Below are 15,014 nucleotides of genomic sequence, written 5' to 3'. Positions count from 1 at the left end.
GGAAATGAAGGATGTAACTCATATTTCTGACAGATCAGACACTGATCTTTTCTCGCTCTGTTTCTGCCTTTCTTGTTCAAGGTCTTATCAAATATGGAGGACCTTAAAGTGAGAGAGATGGAGATCTTCGAATACAAGAAGAAGATTGCTGAGGCGGAGACAAAGTTCAAGCAGCAACAGAACCTCTACGAGGCCATCAGGGCTGAACGCAACAATTACAGCAAGAATCTGCGTGATACTCAGGTATATATATGTGTACACTTATATATATATATATATATATATATATATATATATATATATATATATAAAACCTTAATCAGGTTAATAATCTATAAGAAAATACTTTACCCAAAACACACTGGTTGGGCTCAATGCTCATAATTCATTCACATTAGATTTAGGTTGGTTTATATGCTGTGCATTTACCATGCATCTGTGTACGATGGAAGTGCATTACTGACTCATGGGAAAAAAGGCTTCTGGAGCTATGTAAGTTTTAAAGTCCTTGCTTAACTATCTCCTAATGAGTGAGTCTCTCGGTAGCAGTCTTCTTGAACTGCTGATTCTTTTGAGAGGAATCAGCAGCAGAGTTGCAGTATATTGTGACACACCACAGGAAGAGATTCCTTTGCCGCGTTTTCAAAGGACAGTCCCTGCATTTTGTATTCCTTTTACACTTCCACTCTCTTTTATCATAATACCTGAATTTGAAGAGTAAAAATATACTCTCACACTCCTGTCTGAAGTCTTGTCCTTGTCCTAGCTGAACACTGTACTTGTCATATGATAAGGCTACAGAAGGAAATGGGCTTTTTGGCAACTAGTTGTGTAAATTGTGTGTTGTGTATTTATTGTTGGCTTGTGTGTTTTTGACTAGATGCTAATACTGGTGCTTTGCTTTGAGTGTACAGGTTGTTTAATATTTATAACCCATATGCTTCTCTGCCTAATCTCATTGTGATCTGTTAGATTGTGCGTATGCCTCTTCTTGTATCTACCCGTTCGTAGGCATGCACTGATATTAAGTTTTCATACCAAGAAAAGCGCTTAAAAGTTTTGTCACAGCTTTTATCATCATCCATCATCACTTGTAGTGCAGTGTGCATATGGCATTTGTTTATAGCTTGCTAGCTCAGGAGTGCATAAATGCTGTCTACTTAGGCAGCTTCCTTCCAAATGGAGGAGCAGTGACAGTATTTTATCTATTATAGTGTGTATTACAATGTAACAGTACTGCGTGTTGAATATCAGTGTTTATACTACAACGCTGTTGAATTCTCAAATCTGATCAATCAGAAGGTGTTAGGAGATGATTCATTTTCTATAACAATAGCTCTGACAATAATGTCAGCTGTAATTCAAATGACAGATTTATAGAAATGCGCTTGTTTAATATGTTTTATTTTATACAGTACATTTCTATAGTAAGCTAATTCACAGCCACTTGTATGGTGGATGCTCCACATAATCTAAGGCTAATTATAAATAAATTAACTAATGTGTTGTTATTTGATAAAGAAAAACATACAGTTGTTACTACATGGTACAACTTTATGCATAGAGATATTTATTTAATGTTTATTTGATGTTTATCATGGATTATTTTTCCTACAATGGATATAAAAAGTCTACACACCCCTGTTTTTCAGGTAAAAAAAAAAAAGAAATCATGATAAATCTGTTCAGACCTTTCAACCAACAAAAATCAAGTGAAAAACAATTAGAAGAATTTTAGGGACAAAGGAAAAAGAAAAACTATACAATAGTCTGGTTGCAAAAATGTGCAAAACCTTTTATAATGGGACATGTGCTCATAATTAAATTAATTAACTCATGTAAATATAATTATCATGCACGTGTTATCAATGAAGTTATTCTGATTAACCTTGAATAAAGATCAGCTTTTTCTGTAGGATTTTCTTGTTTTCTTCACAGATTCATTTCATTTGACTACTGAAGCCATGGTCTGAAAAGAGCTTACAAAGCATCTCACTGTTGAAAGGTATTGATCAGAAGAGGGGTACAAAAGACTACCATGGAATACCATGAAGGCCATCATTGAGAAGTGGGGAACCATAGTGCCATTACCAAAAACAGGAAGTCCACAAAAGGACACACAGAAAACTTATCAGAGAGGCTACCCCGAGACCTACATCAGTATTAAAGGAGCTGCAGGAATAACTGGAAGTACTGGTCAGTCCATGTACTGTAATACCAATGTCTCATATTCTTCATATATCTTGGCTATGGGGTAGGCTGGCAAGACAGAAGCATCGAATCCTGCTTTAATCACCCCCAAAACATGTGGCAAAATGTGTTATGGTCTGATAGGACCAAGGTATAAATTTTTGGGCATAATTCTAAAAGATATGTTTGGCACAAATACAAGACAGTTAGTCATGCAAAATACACCATACTCATAGTAGTGAAGCATGGTAGTGGCAGCATCGTGCTATGAGGCTGCCTCTCTTCAGCTGGGACTGGGGCTTTAGTCAAGACAGATTGGTATTTGGAGCTATCAGTGATTCCCTCTATTTGGACACAAAACCTGTAGGCCTGTGTTAGACAGCTGAAGATCAAGAAAAATTTCACCTTCCAGCACTGCAATGACCAGAATAGCAAATCCAATTCAACAAAGGAATTTCTTCAGAAGAAGCTCAACATTGTGGAATGGCCCCATCAGAGCCTAGATCTCAATCCTCTCAAAACCCTGTGGAATGATTTGAAGAGTGCTGTGTACAGGAGATTTCCTCACAGTTTGATAGCTCTGGAGCATTTTTGCAAGGAATAGTGGAATAAAATTGCCAATTCTGTTTTTCACTTGAATTTTGTTAGCTGCTATATCACATTAAAGGTGGGAAAAGACATGATATATATTTATATTATAATTTTTTACATCACAAAAACCTGCAATTTTAACAGTAGACTATCCACTGTACACCATGGTCACAGAAAATAGCATAAGCATGTCTGTGTTTTACATCGTTTTCATCCTTTGGTCATGAATTGAGATTGGTGATCTTAAAGTTCTGGTAGTGTCAGAAATCTTTTATTAAAATCTCAGTGTGTGATTGCTGCTACAACACTTGTCTAAAAGCCAACTATAAGACGACAGAATAGGATGGAGCGAAACTCATGGGACAGCTACAGTTGTGGAAGTACCAACTTGGAAATGTAATCACAACATGCTAATGACCAGGAAAAACATCCTTTCTGTTTATGCAACCCCTTTTTCTGTACGAGCTCGGATCACATTGATTGGTGATGTAAGCAGAAAGTAGTCATTTTGTTTAATCACACATCTAGAGGATCTTCATCATATAATCTGACATGGAGAACAGATGTTATCAGACAATCTGTTATAGAATTCGACTGAGATTTTATTAGGATCATCTCCCACACTGTGGCAGGTAATAATCTTAAAAGACTGTGGAAATTCGCAGAGTCTAAAACCGGCTTAAGGGGACAAGTGAAGCTGAACCAAAATAAATGCCTCCCACAGCATAAACTTAAATCTGTAAGTGTGTGTATATGTATTTCCATGGGTGTATGCATAGAGCAAACTGTCTGTGTCTGTTTAATTTGCATGCGTTCATGCAGTTGAGTGTGTACATTTGGTTGTACTTGCGTGTTTTTCTGCATATTTCTGTGCTTCTGTATTTGTGTGTACATTATATATATATATATATATATATATATATATATATATATATATATATATATATATATATATATATATATATATATATACACACACACATAAATAATAAATATGTCTTGCTCTCTCTGTTTGTGTGTATAGCATGAAATCACAGATATAAAGCACAAGTTGAAGTCCATGACCCAAGAGAATGGTCAGCTCACAGAGGAGATCAAGAGCAAAGAGGCAGCACTGGTCAAAGAGCACCTAGAGTTCCAGCGCATAGAGAAAGAAAAGAAGGCTCTTAAGGTACAATATCACTCTACTTTCACCAAAATAAACAACAAAAAAGTCCCTCACCTTGTTCTGTTCCCCTTTTCTATTTACTCCTGTCACAGCATTAACTTTTCTGTCTGTCTTTATTTTGTTCTCTACACCTGCAAGTCACCCAGTGCACCCTGTCTATCTTCTTGACTTGGCACCATCTAGCAATCACTCATGGTGCATTTTCATTTCTTTTTTTTTTTTTTACCTTTTCTAAAGAGCTGTGCCATTTTATGTTTTTTTTTTTATATATTTTTTTTCTCCAATGCACTTTAGAGGCCATTATAACAGCTGAGCACTATATATCACTTCATGCTGGTCTGTTCTTTTAAATCCAACTCTTTCAGCTAATCAAATGTGTTTTTCTTCTCCCTCAGGCTGCATTGTGTTATATGTAATTTTGATTTCACTGGGGGAGGGGTGGTGGTTGCGGGGAACAGTTTTGTATTTTTTTCCTCTTGCTAGACAAAAACACAAAAGAAAAGATGTCATACTTGCATTTCAGGGTAAGAAAAACTGATCTGGGATCAGGTAATTTTGTTCAGTTGGATTCTTTAGGTTTCAAAAGTAAAAGAAAAAAAGGTGACCCCAGATCAGCACTTATAATTATAGGACCAGGTAATGTATAGTGTAGTTCAGTTTGTCAGCTTTCATATTGGTCTTGGTCTCTGTTCATCCATGGAATCGAATCATGCATTGAGAGGGTAATTTTTATTCATCAGTATGGAATTCAGTTTTCATAATCCTTTCATTATTAGTTTTCATATTTCTGTCTTCATCAAATAGCATAGTTTAAGTTTGAAGGCAAATAACTTTCAATATCACATTGAGAGAGGGAGAGATCTTTGAATATCATAATAATAGATGTTAAGGAAGTAGAAGCAGACAACATACAAAGAAGCACTCTCAATAGCTTTCCCTAGACGAACATATTAAAGCAATGCAGGGGCTTTGAGTACCTGTGGTTTTCTAATTCAACAGCTGACACGAAAGGCTAAATGAATAGACATGGGCCCTTCTTTTCAGAGTCATTATAATAATTCCTCTCCATGTCCATGGTATTGATACACTGTTGGAAGTGGAAGGTAGGTCACTCTTGATGAAGATGTCCAGTGAACTGAACAAACTACTGACTTCAGGTTCACTCCAGCATTATTCTCTATTATATTGTCTAGTAATATAATTCAATACTATTATTTAATCTTGGTATATACAGACTTAACAAACCTGTGTTAATGGAACTGGAGCTTTAGAGGACATGGGTCAACAGGTAGAATATTTCATTCCTAACTATAGAGTATAGATGTGTCTTAAAATGTTCTGTTATCATTATCCGTTTTGAAAGGGAGGAATTTTTCTTCCCCGTTATACTCTTTGTAGGTGTGAGCTTGATGTTTTAAGTCCTCATAGACAAGGCTTTCAATCTTGTGGCCATTTTGGCAATGCTTCCTGGCCATTATTTCAAGCCATACAAAACCAGGTTCAAACATAGCTAATAGCTAAGACTTAGCTAACTCTTCAAAAACGGCTTTGCCATTTTTTTAAAACCCCATTTTCTCCCAATTTGGTTGTGTGCCAATTCCCACCCACTAGGTAGCCTTCAGCTATAATACCTATTCTACCAGCTACCTGTCTACTCTAAAACAATGATATTTACCCTCTTTTACATACGTGAGCTCATGTTACTGTGATTGAAAGGGGAGAAAGTAATGCTATTCCTCCAATCCTGAGAACATGCCAAATTTTGCTTATTGGACTCCAGGCCACGAATAGCTATTTCATTGTTAGGATTCAATCTGGCGAAGATAGGGCTTTTCTCTTGTGCCTCTCAAGAGCCAAAACCACTGTTAAAATCTCACAAAAAAAGTCATGATGCATGTGCATAGCTCCATATGTTTTGGTAGAAATGAGACAGTAGGGGCGAATCCGAAATCTATCGTAGTGGATCCTACACCTTGTATAGTACCTCATTGTCTGATTCACTCTGCAGTTAGATTGGCTACATATCAACCTAAATAGTAATCCTTGTAACACTAAATGTCTAGCTATTATGGCTTTTTTATTTTCATCTCCAGGTAAGGCTAATGATAATTGGCTAATCTAATAGCCAGAATGCTGATGTCACATAGACTATCACACACATAATTCTTATGGTCACAGAGACAAGGGGACCCAAATGCAGAACACAGACACAGGAATCCAAGGTGAAACTGGTTTTATTAACGAACGTGAGAGGGTGAAGATATGTGAGAAAGCTGATTTGAATTAGAGTAGTCAAGGTCAGGATTTGAACTCGGATCCACAGTGCGGGGAGGAAGTGAGCCAAGGGTGAGCAGACAGGCAATGTGAGTAGTGGACCTGGAACACGAGGAAAACACAATGAGCACAGGATAACACGGAAAGGGAAATCACTAAACAATAACGTGGACTACAACTGCGAGTAGAACCAGAAGTGTACCACACTGGAAGCCAGAACAATCTGGTGACGAGTGGCTGAAGAACCGGGGTTTATATGCTGCTGATGAGGTGTGTAGATGAGAAGCAGGTGAAGCAATCAAGCAGCAGTAGCGTGCCACACCCAGACACACACACACGTACACAAATAGAAACGAGGGAGAGAAAACATCTGGTTTACACATGTAACCCTGTTTCCTGAGAAGGGAACAAGACGTTGCGTTTAGCATAACACTATGGGAGCACCCCTCGCGCGTGACCGGCATCTGAAGCTTGTGTAAAATCATGCCTATTTATAGGCTTGCCATGATCAGGTGCCGTGGCAATTAAGCGCATCGCGTGATATACATATGGCACCTGTGAACCACGCCGTCAGCCTCTATTATCTGAAGCAAAGACGCAATTCACAGGCCTACTCCATGACAAAGCTACGCATCGTCTCATTCCCTTCTCAGGGAACAGGGTTACATGCGCAACTCAGACGTTCCCTTTCAAAGGGAACTTCACGTTTCATTTAGCATAACACTATGGGAACCAGAATACCCACTCCGTCATACCGAGGATACGGCCTGTTCAAAAAGATCCAAGCCCGAGGGTCATTGCAAGACACTCGAGCCCGGGGTGGAATGAATATCCAGGCTGTAATATTGAATGAATGTGTGTGGCATAGACCACCCTGCAGCAGCACACACATCCAGTAAGGATACCCCGTTGGACAAAGCCTTCGAGGAGGTGACCCCCCTAGTGGACTGAGCCCTTATGCCCAGAGGCATAGTGAGACCGTGTGCCTCATAAGCGATAGAGATTGCTTCCACTATCCAATTAGAGATGCACTGCTTTGACACAGCACCACCTCTACTGTCACCGCCAAGCAGACCAGCAGCTGCTCCGACTTATGCCACTGGCCAGAGCGGTGGACGTAAGTACAGAGAGCCCTTAATGGACACAGCAGGTGCATTCTCTCTTGTTCCGGTGTGAGGAATGGAGGAGGGCAGAAAGCCTGCAACACCACAGGCTGGGCAGCAGATGTAGGCACCTCAGGAATATAATCTGGCCTAGGATACAGGAAGGCCTTGGCTAATCCAGGGGTAAAGGCAAGGCAGGAAGGGGCAACTGAGAGAGCTTGTAGATCTCCCACTTGCTTGAGAGATGTTGGGACTGCAGAAGAGCTACCTTTAGAGTCACTAAGGGCTCAAATGGGGCACCTGACAGACCTTCCATGACCACAGAAGGTCCCAGGAAGGTATGCGTGGCCTGCAGATGGGCCTCAGTCACCTGACACCATGCATAAACCTCGAAGTTAGAGGATGTTGCCCCACAGAGGCTCCATCAACAGGGGCATGGCTGGCTGAAATGGCGGCCACGGAAGCCCTGATTGTAGAAGGAGACCACCCTGCTGAGAAACATCCTTGTAAGAACTCCAGGACTGTAGCTATTGCGCAGTTCACTGGGTCTACAGTGGATCCCTGTGGATGGGAATCTCTCAAGCAGTGCCATCTAGCAGGAAAATTATCTCTGAGAACCATATTCGAGCTGGACAATAAGATGCTACTAGCAGCAGACATAGATTGTCTTGGTGAACTCTCGCTAGAATTTGTGGGAGCAGACCAACTGGGGGAAAAGCGTACAGATGTGACCTCGGCCACATGTGCACCAGGGTGTCCAGCCCTAATTGTGCGGGAGGAGTGAGGGCGAACCACAGTGTGTTGTCTCCTCGGAGGCGAACACATGCAGTCCCGCTTGGCCAAACCTCCACCATATGGACACCACCACTTGTGGATGGAGCCACCAATCCCTGGGCCTCAGCCCCTGCCTCAACAGGATGTCTGCCCCAACATTCCAGTTGCCCAGAATGTACATTGCACTCACTGACAAAACTTTCCCTCTGCCCAGAGAAGAATTAGTTGCACCTGCCTGAACAGGGGGCGTGGGCATAATCCTCCCTGGTGGTCAATATATGAGACCACCGCTATGTTGTCTGTAAACACATGGTGACCTCTCAATTGAGGAAGAAGGAATTTCACTCCAGATGAGGGCCACTCCAGTGACCGTGAGCTGGACAGCTGATTTTACACAAGCTTCAGATGCCGGTTGTGCGCGAGGGGTGCTCCCACAGTGTTATGCTAAACGCAACGTGAAGTTCCCTTTGAAAAGGAACACTGGAACCATGGGGAAAGGTTCTCCGACCTGGACCATGACACAAAATAGGGAGCTTATGTGTAGCCAGCATTGTAAATACTTTCACATAGCTTATTGCTATTAAAAATAAATCGTATATCATCTCTCTTATCTTTATCATATTGAGTTGATAGAATTTGAGTTATATATGATGTTTGGCTGCTGCTTTTGGCATGGACACAAAACTAAAGGATAATGTCTCAGGTATAAGGACTTTTGTAACATTAGTCAAAAACTAGTCAAGACTATCACAGACAGAGTGGAGCTCTAAATTCATACTTGCAATCTAGTCTTGTCTTATATAGTTAATGGTGTCTTCAACAAAATAATCTAAGCCTTTTAAACTCTGAATGAATTTGATTCATTCCATTAATTCAGAGTGGCATTTCAGTGTTGAAACATCTATTGCAATTTTTTTTTGCCAATCTTATGGTTTCTTTTTAGTGTTTTTGTGTCATGCTGTGGTCACTTACATGTCTTCATCAACTGAATTGCATTGCAACAGAACAGACTTGTCCAGCTAAGAAAAACGGCTGCACAAACTGCTTTCAATTTATGTGAAGCCGCACTGAGAGTCCATCATCCAGGATGGTGTTTTTGCTTTGTGTAATGCACCACCATTGCCATGAAAGCCTCTGATGAGTTCAAACCTCTTGGACATGGCCTGCAATCTAACCATCTCTACAAAATAAAGCAGAGTTTACTGAGAAGGAGTAAAAACTGGTAAACATTTGTCCTGTGATGTGTGAAACTTGTGCTAGCACAATCCATGGCCATGGTCCAGCATGGACTAAGGACTTTAGACTGGACTAAGAAACCTGAGCAGAAGGGTGCAGAAAAAGTTCTTCAAGTTTAATGTTCATGGGTATATATATAGGTTAGGCAACAAGATATTGGGTAGCGAATAATTTCTGACATAGTTTAGTCCCTGTCTGTATCTTGGGGTTTGATGTTTGGGTCTGCACTAGTTTTGAAATGGATAATATAAGTATAAGGAAGAAACATTTTGTTTGAGGTCTATGTACTGTAATCTGCTGATTTTTATTTATTTTTTTAAATACGTCATGGGTGCTTAAATAGAGGATTAAGTGGATCAGAGGGCTTCCCTTTCCACATTTTCCCAATTAGAGCAGATTTCATGATTACATGGACCTCCCTTCTCTAAAAAGGAATATCAAGCATTGCTGGGCACCAGGCCAAGCAGCTTACCCTGCATGCCTCAGGATGCAGCATGATGGCAATTGCACTCATACCTATTACTACAAAAACAAACTGATTAGGATGGAAACCTGGGGAGAGAAAAAGATGAAAGACAAATTCAAATGAATGGACAGAGGAAGGAAGAGCAAAATAATGAGCGAAAGAATTGACCCTGTTGTTTTGCTCATGCCTAGTTTCATCTTTCTTTCTGAGTTCTGAACTAATGAACTACAGTCTACAATATAGAAGGAGAAAAGTACATAAAGCACCAAAGCTCATCCCCTCCCACAAAATATAGGTAGAGGTTTATCCTGTCATCATTCTCTCTTGGTAATCAAACCCTGTTCCTCTTTTGTGTGATTGCCTTAATGAATATGTACTTTGGGGTGTTTCTAACTAAAAATGCAATATACATTACAATGTTTATGCAAATGTGTATTAATTTAGTACCTGCAATGTGAGTTACTAAGTGTTAAAATCCCCTAGAAAAGTAGGTGTTTTTGCAGACATCTGTTTCGACCAGGTAAAGACAAAATTATACTATTAAATGTGTTTTAATAATGAGGATCTCAAAGTATCTCAACATGGTTAGAAAGTTTGCTAAAATAATGGTTTTATATGGTATTTTATATTCACCATCTGCACACAATTGTTCCCTTTGTTTGCCAAGCATATTAGCAAGTGTTATTTGCTTAATAAATCTTAGTAAATGCGGCCGCATTTAAGGTCAAAATATTCAGGGTATATCCTTTTGCTGCTGTAATTGCTTTTTTTGTTTGCTTTGTTTTGCTTAATACTACATGCTCTTCATCCAGTCAAGATTGTAATTGTTATGGGATATAGCACAGTTCTGATATTGCTTTGATAATTGAATCATAAGTTCCGCCACAATCTAAAAAGCATTATCAGTGGCGGTCTCACCATTATGAATGGGTACCAGTGTCATTAGGCCTCATATCCCTCTGGCCTCCACAACCAAAAAACAATTCAAAATAGTAAACAAGACAGCAGACCCAAGCAAGACGCTAAAAAAAAACACCACCACCATCACCACAGCATTGATTGCTTGACATGTGGCGCACAATACAATTGGCTAGATTAATTACCACAGCACATCGTTACGACTGCACACTCCATAACTGCATAAAGGCGGAACGGCTTGTTATGCCAATCACGTCACGGAAAATCTGCTTGACAAAAACAGAGAAAATGGGCCACGCAGAACAGGAAAGCAAGAGAGCAGGCAAGGACAAATAAAGATTGTTCATGTTGCAGAACACAGCGAATTAATAGCATATGTGCTACAGTTCATCTTTTGTCAGTCAGTCGTTCACTCTGTCTCTTTCCCTGTCAAAGTCTGCAGGCATTTCAGATCTGAAATTCTTGTTTCTTTTTTACATCTCCACATCCACTTTTGCTATCATCAGCTGTTGTTTCTCTTTCTGCCTTAGTTACTACTGAAAGATATATGGTTTGTCTAAATTAGAAATGTTGGAATCATTGTAAAATGACTGCTTACTGCGCCTTATACATAGAAACGAATAGTTTCTATAATAATAACTTGTTCGTAGGGAATTGTATGGTGGACAGGCCACATAATCTAATCTAAGATTGCTAAATTGTGGCCATGCACATGTAGAACACAATACCAGGCATATCTTCAGGTTGGGCCAAGCCCAAAATAATAAACAAAAGAACCCTTGGTTTAGAGAGCTTTTTTACCTAAAAGAAGAACAATAAAGATACAAATGTACTTGCAAACGCCCTAAGCCAAAAGGAAATGGCAGCCACACCCCTACTACCGATAACATATATTGATGTTTTTAATATATTAAAGTGAACCATATATACAGTGGTGATTATAATACACATAAACAGGTACAGAGACAACCAAACTCACAGTCAGAACCAGGCAAAAGTCAAAACCAGAACAGCAGTCAGAACACAGAATAGCCACAAGGGCACACAATACAAACCAAACATGTCTCCTAACACCAAATCACACTTAACCACCTCCAACATCCTCCTCTCTCTCGTCTCCTCGTCCTCTTTAAATATGGCTGTCATTCAGTGATGCCATCATGGGAGGTGGAGCAAGGCAGGCTAGGGCAGGCTGGAAACACTGGGAGGGAGTTCAGACCTGCACACAAAATATGGGACAATGCACACAAAAAAAAATTCCCATCCCAAAGATTAGCGGGTTGTAACATCAGCAACAATACTCAGATAGCCTGTGGCATTCAGTCAATGCTTGGTTTGTATTAAGGGGCCCAATGTGTGACAGGAAAACATTCCCCACACCATTACTCCAGCAACTTTTGAAACAAGACAAGTTGGGTCCATGGATTCATGCTGTGAATGTCCCAAATTCTGATGCCTGAAATTGAGATTAATCAGACCAGGCAAAGTTTTTCCAATCTGGAGATCAGCAGTTTCTAAAACACTCCAACACTCCCCCTGGAAAAAATCACTGAGATTACATTATTTTCCTGATCATTGATGTGAACATTAACTAAAGCTCTTGAACTGCATGATTTTTTTGCAGTGCACTTCTGCCACATGACTGGCTAAATGGATAATTCCATGAATGTGCAGGTGTAGAAATGTTCCTAACACAGTGACTGGAGACTGTGTTGTATTGTATGTAGGTTTGATAATAAATGTGATGAATATGAAAACATTTCCTTAGTACATGTTCAAAGTTCACATCTGGAGCCATTGCCTGTTCTTTAGCAAATCTGAGCTTTTAGCAGTTGATTACATCTTAATGCATCCTTCCATTTTCAAATTTATAAACTCCTAAAAAAAAGGGCCATCCACCTAGCTGAGGAGTTTCCGCATTCATTATTCCGCACAGGCTCTCTAGCCATCTAAATCTCGTTTCTATGAGAAGGCAGTAAGTACAGAGATGCCATTTAGCCATTTGCTCATTAAATCGTAATCCATAAAATTTAGTGCTATTATGAGTTGTGGACGAGAACTCCCACTCCGGATCCTCACAAGCTGAAAATCATTATCAAGGAAAAAGTCATTATTAATGTCTATGCTTTAAATTCACAAGTCTGAACAAACCAGAGATTATCAACTCCAAATCAGCACCAAATCAACACCAGAATCAGCTCATCAGCTCCTTATTAAACCTTAAATGAGTTGGGTGTTCCATTTCAAAGGGAACTCAACATTGTGTAAGCTTCACGCTGTGGGAAGTGCCCTTGCGTGTGACTGGCATCTGAAGCTTGTGTAACATCATGCCTATTTATAGGCCTGCCGTAATCAGGTGCCATGGCAATTAAAATGGCACCTGTGAACCACGCTGTTAGCCTTATTATCGTCAGTAAGACTGCATGTATCGTTTGTGTAACTCTCACAAAAGGCTCTTTATTTCCTCTCTATCTCTTCAAAAAAAGAAAGAAAAATTTCTTTCCTTTTCTGGCCCTTTAAAAAAAGAGAAAAGTATGAGTGAGAGAGAATTCAGGAAGTGTATCACGCCTTTCTCCCGTTTCATCATGGATGAATGGACACATTTTCTGTGTGAAGTGTCTAGGGTAGAGCATGCCAGGGCAGCCGTTGAGAGGTGCATTGTGAACGCCTTACAATCAGGAAGTTCCGCTCATGGCTCGCCCTTTTCTTGGCTGAAGGGCGTTGTGTTTCAGAGCCTCGCGGATCTGGGCCGGCTGCTGCCGAGGTAGCCAGCCTGCTCAGGTCCTGGGGATCTCATATGGATCTGGAAAAGGAGCCAGAAACGAGCACTACTATATTTCTTGTTCTGTCTTTTGGGTCTGACTCTCTGCCAGATTTTGGAGCTTGTGTCATGACTCCTCCTTCCGTTATGGAAAGCCAAAACACCCTCTCTGACTCCGAGGAGCCAGAAGGGGGTGCCATTGTACAAAAAACAGAGCAGCTCTCAAGCATGGAAAGATTTGCTTGAACTGATTATTAGGGTAGTTGAAAAACTAAATCTAGACTGGCCCGGGGGAGAGGAAGTGGCTCATAGCTGGCTGGATGAATGCTTTCTCCCTAGTAAAAATAAATCTCCATCACTCCGCAGAAAACTCCCCTTTTTCCAGAAATGCTTGATGAAATATCATGCTTCTGGGGAAAACCATACACTAGCCATAATTATAACCCTGCGACATCAGATTAATCAGCCATTGTGGGGAATGAATGGCAGGGCTATTTAGCTATGTCAAAGGTGGAGGAGACGCTGTGAGCTACCTATTTCCATCGACAGCAAGTAATTTAGGGGGGTCTGCTTTGCCCTCCAGTCCATGTAAGACCACCTCGGCGTTGGTGGGCAAAGCCGATGCAGCAGCAGGTCTCGCTTGTGGGTCACTGCATACAATAGCAGTGTTGCAGACCAGAAAGCTCGACATCGGGGAGGAAATTGGGCCCGAGGCAGTGGTAGAGCTTTGCTGCACCACAGATTTGTTTCTCCGGATGACCAAGCAAATGGTCCTTCACATCGCCCATTCAACGGCTAGCTTATTTGTGGCGAAGAGGCACCTATGATTCAGTCTCTCAGGGGTGGGGGATAAAGATAAGGTCTCCCCTGCTGGATGCCCCTGTTGAACCTTCCGGCCTGTTCTGTGGTGCGGTTAAAGCTATCGCCGACAGGTTTTCTGAGTCAAAATAGCAAACGTCCGCCAGTTCCTTCCCCATCGTATCGAGTTTACCCAGGAATCTACAAGTAGAGACCGGGCCAACGCTAGTGTGAGGGACGCACAGAAGGGGAGTGTGGTACCCAGCTGCAGAGAGCCAGGGGGAATGGGCAGCCACAGTCGCAACCTGTTAATAGGCCTGATCTGAGAATGATCATAAAGGCCAAGCAGACAAAGAAGGCATGGTCCTGATGGGCTGCAGAGGGAAGTATCAGGGGACATGAGGTTGTTATGGCAGTTAGCCCCCAGTACTGCTGTAGGGCCTACACTAGCAAAGGCCGTCCCATGTTTTCAGTTTTCTCTGGTCAGTGAGCTGTCACAGGGCAACAAAAATCTGATGCTTTCCCTCCAACAGAAAGTGGAAGTGTCACCGTCACTAAAAGACCATCTGGCAACATGGAAACTACTGCCAAAAGTGTCTCCATGGGTTCTGTCCACTGTAGAAAAGGTTCCCCTGGTTCAGAGGTGTGCTCACCACAGTAGTCAGCACAGAGCAGAGTCCAACATTAGCGCACGGAGTAAGATACCTCTTGGTCAAACTGGCCATAGAACACATA

The 15,014-nt window shown here is 41.0% G+C and overlaps 1 protein-coding gene across 3 annotated transcripts in view; it reads left to right on the top strand.

Moving 5' to 3' along the window:
- Nucleotides 1–15,014, top strand: part of cfap58 (cilia and flagella associated protein 58) — a 134,263-nt gene that overhangs the window by 47,231 nt on the left and 72,018 nt on the right. For all 3 annotated transcript variants that reach the window (XM_017456834.3, XM_017456835.3, XM_053676090.1), the window contains exons 10-11: nt 82–243; nt 3,806–3,952. In XM_017456834.3, coding sequence (XP_017312323.1) covers nt 82–243; nt 3,806–3,952 — 309 coding nt within the window. The remainder of the gene's footprint in view (nt 1–81; nt 244–3,805; nt 3,953–15,014) is intronic.

The sequence above is a fragment of the Ictalurus punctatus genome, chromosome 26 (assembly GCF_001660625.3).
Source record: "Ictalurus punctatus breed USDA103 chromosome 26, Coco_2.0, whole genome shotgun sequence".
Lineage (NCBI taxonomy): Eukaryota > Metazoa > Chordata > Actinopteri > Siluriformes > Ictaluridae > Ictalurus > Ictalurus punctatus.
Note: the sequence above shows the minus strand (reverse complement) of the source record. Positions and strands in the feature narration are given on the sequence as shown.